Here is a 9731-nt window from a genome sequence, read left to right as displayed (position 1 = left end):
GATATAATGAAAGAAACGGAAGAGAAATGCTTAAAGCTTTAGTCTAAACTTGCAATTGCTGGCCTTAATGCTGATCAAATTGTTAGTGGATAGACTATCCACCACTAACAAGCATTCCCCCAAAACTTTGACCTTCCTCAACTGCAACTTGCCAAGTCTAATTGCCATTGGTGCATGAACCTTAAGATCCAAGGGAATGCGTCCCATTTGTTGTTGCTCCTGCAGTGCTGTCATCAGCGTATTTCCATGCTGGCTTTGGCCTGTCAATGCTACATTCAGCATTGTTTTGTTCTGGTGGCCTTGGTAGAAGACTGGCAATGACCCTTCACAAAGCTTAGTTTTTGTGTACCAAACACTTAATTTGCCTCCTTTCTTGTAATAAATTCCGATTTTCTTGTTCGGATTGTTGGCCGTGAAGATCACGTCGAATTTGGCATACAGGGTCATGTCGAAATTGAGCCTCAGGTCGCTGATCCTTAAGTTGTCGATGGAGTAGTTGGGGAGTTTTGGTTTGAAAACTAGGTAGAGAATGCCGGCCGTGGCTGCAATGGCAATCAGTAGGAGGACAATGAGGCTTATTGTCCAACATACACACTTGCAACAACAGCTTCTGTTTTTGGTAGGAGTTGCTCGGATTGCAGGCATTGCGCGCTGTAATGGAGGGAGGTGCTGAATGCGAATTCCTTTATCGGAGGGCGACGTACCACGAGGCACCAACGGTGTTGTTGGCAGCGCTACCACATCTGCTGCTGGATGAATCCTTTGTCTCTGATGGTCTGCCATTCGTGTGAATGATGTTGGTAAGAGTGCTTTAGTCTGTTTATTTCTTATCTTGAAATGCAGAGTTCAACCCCAAAAAACTCTGTTGGAAACTTATTAACACCATTATAAATTTATATACAAGGAATACAAGCTTCCTAATTGAGCCTCTCTTTGAGAACGCTTTGATAGGAATGGCTTGAGCTGTTCTGCATATGAGGCTTTTGGGGTGCCAAAGGTCTTCACCTTCCTTACCTAATCATACCATATAGGTGCGGAAAATGTGGGTAGTTCAGCTAAGTAAAAGGCATACACTATTTCTTCGTATATTTAGCGCATCTTAATAAATTATGTTGTAATCGTAACATTGATTGTGGCAGTTGCTGTACAGTATTAAAATTTATATGATATATGATTTATTTACAACACTATCTATTATATACATATAGAGACATTTATATCCTTATCTAATAAAAAGAAAAAAAAATAATGCGACAACAAAATAGAAAAGAAAATGAAACAAAATCTGAATAGGGAAAGTTTTTTATGAAAAAAGAAGAAATATCCACCGAATATTTTAAAAATCTCAGCCTTAAAAGTTTCCAACCTCAATAGTTATTCCAAATTGAGTCCTTCCACTCTAAAATCAAATGATATTTTCATTATTGAATAGTCAGATCATTATGAAACAAAATATGTAATACAAAAGAAAACGTACAATCAGACAGCTTTTCATTAGTTTAATAGTGATATTATTTCAAAACACACTGAAAATAAAAATAAAAAATTACAACAAGTCTCAAACAATCAACACGCACGTATTCATGAACCCATAATAGATCATTTCGTTATTGTAATGATTCCACAATTGTAAAAAAGAATGAATATAAAGTTTGAGATAACTTAGGTAAAATCAGACGCCGAAACAAATGTGTTTCTAGATGGACAAAAAAACACAAAAATATACACTAAAATTATGATCAGATCGATAATGAAATAAAATTTCTAATAGAAAAGACACTAAAATGAACTCATCAAAAAACATTTCATTACTTTAATAATGGTATTATGATGAACTATACTAAATATAAAAAATTTGCAAAAAATTGGCAAAGTTAGGCACCAGAACAAACGTGTTTTTGATTGGGCTAAAAAATACGAAAATGTACAAAATTAATACATATTTTCATTAAAGTTTATGATCATAATATAATGAAACAAAATTTCTAATAAAGAAGAAAAACTAAAATGAAGTCATAAAAAATCATTTTATTACTTTAATAATGATATTATGAAACAAACTGGATCACACTTTTAGCTTCTTATTCAGAAAATTGAAGTGGATAGATATGTCCATATTGGATTGCTTTGTGTACAGAAAGACCCTGAAGACAGACCTATAATAGCAACAACAGTTCTCATGCTTAATACCTCCTCAATCCCACTGCCACCACCCCAAAGCCCTGCGTCGTAGAACAAAGATTGACGTATCTGAATCGGAGCTACTGTTGGATGAGTTTACAGCCGTGAAATTCCACTCGTTCTCTCTTTTACAAATTTGCAGTTGCTGTACAGTATTAAAATTTATATGATATATGATTTATTTACAAAACTATCTATTATATACATATAGACATTTATATCCTTATCTAATAAAAAGGAAAAAAAATAATGAGACAACAAAATAGAAAAGAAAATGAAACAAAATCTGAATAGGGAAAGTTTTTTTATGAAAAAAAGAAGAAATATCCACCGAATATTTTTAAAAATCTCAGCCTTAAAAGTTTCCAACCTCAATAGTTATTCCAAATTGAGTCCCTCCACTCTTAAAATCAAATGACATTTTCATTATTGAATAGTCAGATCATTATGAAACAAAATATGTAATACAAAAGAAAACGTACACATTAAACAGCTTTTCATTAGTTTAATAGTGATATTATTTCAAAACACACTGAAAATAAAAAAAAAAATTGCAACAAGTCTCAAACAATCAACATGCACGTATTCATGAACCCATAATAGATCATTTCGTTATTGTAATGATTCCACAATTGTGAAAAAGAATGAATATAAAGTTTGAGATGACTTGGGCAAAATCAGACGCTGAAACAAATGTGTTTCTAGATGGACAAAAAAACACAAAAACATACAAAATCAATATCTATTTTCACTAAAATTATGATCAGATCGATAATGAAATAAAATTTCTAATAAAAAAGAAACACTAAAATGAACTCATCAAAAAACATTTCATTACTTTAATAATGGTATTATGATGAAATATACTGAATATAAAAAATTTGCAAAAAATTGGTAAAGTTAGGCACCGGAACAAACGTGTTTTTGATTGGACTAAAAAATACGAAAATGTACAAAATTAATACATATTTTCATTTAAGTTTATGATCATAATATAATGAAACAAAATTTCTAATAAAGAAGAAAAACTAAAATGAAGTCATAAAAAATCATTTTATTACTTTAATAATGATATTATGAAACAAACTGGATCACACTTTTAGCTTCTTATTCAGAAAATTGAAGTGGACAAATATGTCCATATTGGATTGCTTTGTGTACAGAAAGACCCTGAAGACAGACCCATAATGGCAACAACAATTCGCATGCTTAATACCTCCTCAATCCCACTGCCACCACCCCAAAGCCCTGCGTCGTAGAACAAAGATTGACGTATCTGAATCGGAGCTACTGCTGGATGAGTTTACAGCCGTGAAATTCCACTCGTTCTCTCTTTTACAAATTAAGGGTCCGTTTGGTTCGCGGATTCGAGTTTTTAATTTGAATTAAGATGTAACTTTATGTTAAAGTTTTGTACTGTAGCAAAAAAAAAAAAAAAAAAAAATTAGATGTGACTGTTTCTGATAGCTTTTTACTATAGCAAAACTCGAATTCTAAATTCAAATCAATGAAATGAACAGGGTCTAAGTATCATTTAGCCAAGTTAGTCCCACATTAGTGAGACTAATTAATGTTAGAAGTGTTGCTTGAGAATAATAGAGAATAAGTTGTAAATGATGCAGGCAAACTTGCAAATACAACCATTATTTTGTGCATATATTATTAAAATGAAATGTTTATTCGAAAGGAGTTCTGAGAGAGAGTCGAGTCATTCACGAGTCTATTTCATTATAAAACATGAGTTTCCTTCTTTCCGGATTTTCTAATGGAACAACTGGTCTTATAATATAATTGCTTTATTGAGTTTTTCTGTGATGAGCAGTTCCAGTAGCCTATTGAAGTTTAATTGTTAAATCAGGTTTACAACTATTGAAAATAACTTGCATATATTTCAACTAAATTGCCTTAGCAATTGATAATTATTTCCCCTTAAAGAACATGATATAAGGATAGAGAAACATGTAGTGGGTTTTTCATATATACCCGGTTCACCGCTGCGGGATTGACTCGAACCTTAGACTTTATAAAGGAGAATGAGTAGCCTTATCACTGCTGAAATGACTGGTGGTAGTAACTGATAAATTGAGCAGCAAGGTCAAGAAAAAAAAAGTAAGAAGCCAGACAAGAGACAACTGACAACATATTTTGGAAAATTTCTTCTAATCATTTAGATATAATCAATGATGAATATCCTCATATAATGATCAAACTCTAGGGTTGACGGTTTATCATTTGATGGATAAAGTTCATTAATTGGAGAAAAAACACATACCAGGTACCCACACACACACTTGACAGGAAAGCAATTTTAAGACCTCACTCCCTTCAATTAGTCAAAACCATCTAAAACCTGGGACAATTAATTCTGAGCAGTTTGTAAACATGTTTATACAATACAGAAAACTATAGTGGGTCCAGAACATACAAGCGATTGTACACTTGCTACTAAAAATCCATCATAAGAAGGATGAATGATTCCCATTTGTGGCCAGCTGCTCTTCATCAAGTTGTTGAAGCAAGAGGAAGTTGCATGGGCATGTGAATAACACAACGCAAACATTTCCCCTCACTCATGAGATTGAAAGCTTCATTGATATCTTCGAGTGGCAGGTTATGTGTAATGTAGTCGTCAATGTGGATTTGCTGCACATAGTAATTTTGGATTTTTACATGCTTTACTCATAGAACCATAAAGAAGACTTTCACATTGTTATGGTCATTATACATGAACTGATATCAACCGCGGAGGTTTTCATATCCGTTATTTCTTAAGGCTACACACTCATGGTTAACACATCATCGAAAGCCTTGTCAGAATAAATAAATTAAGCAAGTTTTCATTTCCTTTCTGTTTTCTTAGCTCACCCTCTTTTTTTCCCTCTTTTTTCTTGAGGCTACACACTCATGGCTATATGTATTTGTAATGTGTTTGTTATTTTCTTTGTATAGAAAACTCAAAAATTTTATTAATGGAATCTGGAAAAAAAAAAAAGGGCAACAAGATAGATGAGGTATCCACCTTGAAACACCGAAAAACAGAATTGACTCTGAATAAAATGACACAATCAAACGATAACATATAATGCGTTTATTAATAAAAGGAAGTTAAATAACTTGAGAGAAAAACTTCGAGTACAATAAATCTTATATGCCTCGATTGCTTGAAAAGATTAAGTTGATAAATATAACTTAAGAATCCAAGAACTATCATAGATTAACATGTACACTTCAAAAGTTTTATAACATGTTTCCAAATCTACGCCAAAGGAACTTGAGCCTTGATAACCCAAATTCCATAATAAATGAACCTGAGCCTCGATAACCCAAATTCCATAATAAATGAACTTGAGCCATGATAACCCCAATTCAATAATATTTATGGGCAGCATAATCTATACCTGATTCATGATTTGGATCACATAATTATGTTTTACATAAGAAACATAAACCACAGGAAAAATATTTCTAACAATGAAAAGCAAATTTACCATGGTTATATTACCTTTTTCATGTACATGTCGACTAATGAAGGGAGGTCAGATTTAGGTCTCTATCCTCCAAATAAAGATCCTTTTAGTGTTCTTCCAGTTAGCAGTAATCCGTAGTGTGCAGTTACTACTGGATTTACTTTTGGTACACCAAGTGTAACAGTCAAACCCCATCCCTAAAGAGAAGACACCAAAGAGAATGAAGCCAAGTGCACTAATATAAAATTTCATTATTCAAAATATAAAACTGAGATTATTTTCAAAATTACATCGCAACATGACTCCAATGCAGTTGTTATCATTCCAGTATCACCAATGCACTCAAAGGAGTAGTCTGCCCCTCCATCCGTAATACGCTTAACAACCTAAACAATCAAAGCAAACAAACAATTTCAGGGCAAACTACTTATTTCTCAAAAATGATGGAGTAGTTGAAAACGTAGGCAAATTTTCTTTAATTTTATCTAGTTCATTATTCATATCTATTTAATTATATTGACTAGGTTATCAATAAGACTGTAAACAAATAACATCAGCCAATCCTTATTTGCTGTTAAAACTGTCTTTATTCCTATGATTGTCCATGGAAGGGAAATAATTATCACCGTGGTTTGATCGGATAAATACCTGCTGAATACATTCATTACATTCATTTGGATTGATAAAATCTGTAATTCCAAAAGCTTTTGCTGTGCAGCCGAAATAGACACATTATTAAACAAGGGATTTCAAATTTGTTAGATTCATACAAATCCAAACTTACAAAAGTAAACATCTTTTACCTTTTTCACCTTTTGCAGGATTGGTGTCTACACCAATTATTCTGGATGCTCCCCTGAACTCAGCACCTTGTGCTACCTATCATACAAGAAAGGGTTACAGTTTACAATAATCATAAGGTGGCCGTGTGGCAGAAAATCACGGGTGAGAAAGCTATTACAAGTCTAAGCACTTACAGAAAGGCCTACAGTCCCAAGACCGAATATCACCACAGTCGACCCTTTTGATACATCAGCAACATTCCAAGCCGCACCCAGACCTAGCATTGTACTTCTGTTCGTTAGATCTACTATTCCTTAACCAATAAATCTCTTCATGTCAATTCAGGCCCAAAAAGATAAGTTGAATTAGATTTCATGCTTTTAGCAACATTGGTTAAGACAGAAAAGTCTGTGGTTTCACTTAAGCTAGTTTGTAAATCTTCATAAAGAGGCTCTCTGCTGTCCTATTTACTAGGACACAACAACGCTTGACATCCATATTTCCCCATTTGGAATAATCAGTTCTATCATTAGTAATTTTCTGTTCAGATTGTTACATGTCAACTGTATGATTTTAGCTAGTGCATACCCAACACCAGCTGAAAATTTCCCGAGAGAGAGAGAGAGAGAGAGAGGGTACAATAAGGAAAATATTCTGAACTAAGAGTTACCTGTAGCTACTCCACAGCTCAGCAGGCATATTTTCTCCAGAGGCACATCTGAGTTCACTTTGACAGCACATCCAGAGTGCACCACGATATATTCACTGAAGCTTGAAACAACATAATAATGATAAACTGGCCTCCCTTTTATAAAGAAGCGTGTCTTCTGATCACTATGCATTAACCCTCTCCTTTCCAATCCCAATGCTTGGCATATATTGCTTTTACCTGATTTACACTGCTTGCATGCACTACATTCTCCCGTGAATACTGTAAGCACATGATCTCCCTCACTGAATTCAGTTACCTCGTCCCCCACACTCTCAACAATCCTGCCAAATTGGATAAAGTCGATATTTTATAGAAAGCTGAGTTAACAGCATACACAATCCCACTGCAAGCTTATTCACTAAGAAGATAATGCTCGTTGAAATGTTTTCTTCACTTTTCCTTTTTTCTACAGACAAGTGAAATTTTTCCTCACGTCTGAACTACATATTTATTCCATAAGAGAAGAATATCCGCTATACTACTGCATATCATGCTTAACTGTGCAACGTGACATGAGTATGATCTTCAAAACTTTTTCTAAGGCTTTTACTCCGATATCTTAGGCTCAAGTTTAAATACACCCATTGATACGTTGGTCCAACGATTGAAAGCCTTTCTTGTCTGTATATGAGTCAATCACTTGAGGGACAACCATAAATTAGCTTAAAAAATAAGAAAAGAAAAAAGGTGCTGATGTTACCCAGATGCTTCATGGCCAAATATCCGAGGAAATATTGTTTGCAACAACAAACAATTTGCTAAGAAAGTTCAGATCAACTTATCTAGAAGTAACTCAATTAAATGTGGATTGGTGTAGATATTCAACTCCTGAAAAGGACTATGTTGAACATACTTAAATAAACCCACCTTTGAAGTTTGGACTATTCAAGGAAATACTCAAGTAAGAAAACTATGACTATAGCATGTGAAAATACATCCTATTCCCCCACAGGGCTCTGGTAGGAAATATTTTGATTGATGTTTTAGCTGAAGAAAGGTCAAGAATCATTTGTTGTCATTTTTTCTTTACAGAGCAACATCAAAAAAGAAATTGCCTCTTATCTATGCTTCACCAATTTAAATGACTTACTCCATCTGATAATTATTTTATTCATAGAGTCTTGCTCTCAAAGTAACATTTCAACAACCCAAAACCAGCAAGCAAATCTTCTGATGCTGACACATGCTATTACCCGACTTCCTAAAAATTCAAAAATCTTCCAATTTGGTTTCTCTAGTCATTCTTTTTTTTTTTTTTTGAAAATGGTTTCTCTAGTCATTCTATTTTCCACAACAATGTGGTTTCCGTTCACCTAAAATAATTAGTACATTGTTCCCTCTTATAATACTTCTCTAGGAAACCTTTCTTTTATCTGTAGGCACAAAACTTATTTGTTTTTTTTTTTGAAATGCAGAAGACTTATTTGTTAAAGTTATAGCATGCCGATATATATTGATCAATGACCTACAGCTCTTCAAGATACTTGTTAGGATCCAATACACGATCCGTAAATAAGTCAACTATAGTCCTTTGTGACTTGTCAAATCTCAAACTCTAATCTAACGCAATCCTCTACAGATCTTTCTAAAAATTACCCAGTTAAGTGAACATCCAAAAAGTAGACATCCATAAAGAAATGGGAAAAGAAAAGCTAGTGAATTTAATCCTTAAATGAAGCTCAAACAAGTAATTAAGAAACACACATTTGCATAAACAGAAGTAACTAAAAAAGAGAGAGAAAGACCTGAGATTCCCAGGCGGTGAGGTCACTGCGGCAAAGGGAGGTTGAGACGACTTTGACCCTGATCTCCATGGGTTGAGGGGGACCCACCTCCACTTCTTCGATCACCAGAGGCTCAGAAGCTCCCCATGCCACCGCGGCTTAACAAACAAACCAACAAAGAGGGATTCAAAACATTTATAAATGCAACAACGTTTTTAAAATGAACGAAATGGGATTCAAACATGTCTTCACATTTCAGATTTTGGGACATTCTTGTATATTATACCTTTGCAGATTATGACTTGGGGTTGCTTTCCGGAAGGCGATGACATTTGCTGGAAGTTTTTGTCCTCTCGAATACAACGCAACGACGACAAAGAAGAAGAAAAAGAAGATGAAGAAGAAGAAGAAGAAAGATAAACAAGCGGTAGTTGGTAGCTGTGATGATGGCAAGAGCAGCAGCGGGGGTTGGTAGGATGGTTGATTGGTAGAGGAGAGAAACGGTAGACGAGCAGGTCCGAACTAATCATCCATTCATTCATTCCCGAACTCTCGAGTTTCATTCATTCATTCATTCATTCCTGAACTCTCGAGTTTGATACTGGAGCCCTGTAAAAAAAATAAGCTAAATATGTCAAGTCGGTCAAATAAATGTAACAGAAAGAATTCATTCATTCCTGAACTCCTCGAGTTCATTCAATCATTCATTCATTCCAGAACTCTCGAGTGTGATACTGGAGACCTGTGGAAAAAACAAGCCAAAAATGTCAAGTCTATCAAATAAATCTAATAAAAAAAACAAGCCAAACTGATCATTCATTCATTCATTTTATTCATTCATTCATTCCCGAACTCTCGAGTTTG

The 9731-nt window shown here is 34.3% G+C and overlaps 2 protein-coding genes across 2 annotated transcripts; both read right to left on the bottom strand.

Moving 5' to 3' along the window:
• Positions 1-12: 12 nt before the first annotated feature.
• On the bottom strand, positions 13-783 carry LOC21389647 (NDR1/HIN1-like protein 6). The gene has a single exon (XM_010088486.2). It carries the CDS (start codon positions 781-783, stop codon positions 31-33), a length of 753 nt encoding a protein of 250 aa, XP_010086788.1. The 3' UTR covers positions 13-30.
• Positions 784-4403: 3620 nt separating this feature from the next.
• On the bottom strand, positions 4404-9384 carry LOC21389646 (alcohol dehydrogenase-like 6). The gene is given in 10 exon segments (XM_024174713.1): positions 4404-4824; positions 5684-5845; positions 5939-6034; positions 6297-6358; positions 6452-6527; positions 6626-6708; positions 7102-7424; positions 7844-7881; positions 8889-9025; positions 9154-9384. Coding segments are annotated over 10 exon segments (1164 nt in total). The 5' UTR covers positions 9200-9384; the 3' UTR covers positions 4404-4683.
• Positions 9385-9731: the final 347 nt, after the last annotated feature.

Source organism: Morus notabilis, unplaced genomic scaffold (genome assembly GCF_000414095.1).
Source record: "Morus notabilis unplaced genomic scaffold, ASM41409v2 Scaffold905, whole genome shotgun sequence".
NCBI classification, from domain to species: Eukaryota; Viridiplantae; Streptophyta; class Magnoliopsida; order Rosales; family Moraceae; genus Morus; species Morus notabilis.
Note: the sequence above shows the minus strand (reverse complement) of the source record. Positions and strands in the feature narration are given on the sequence as shown.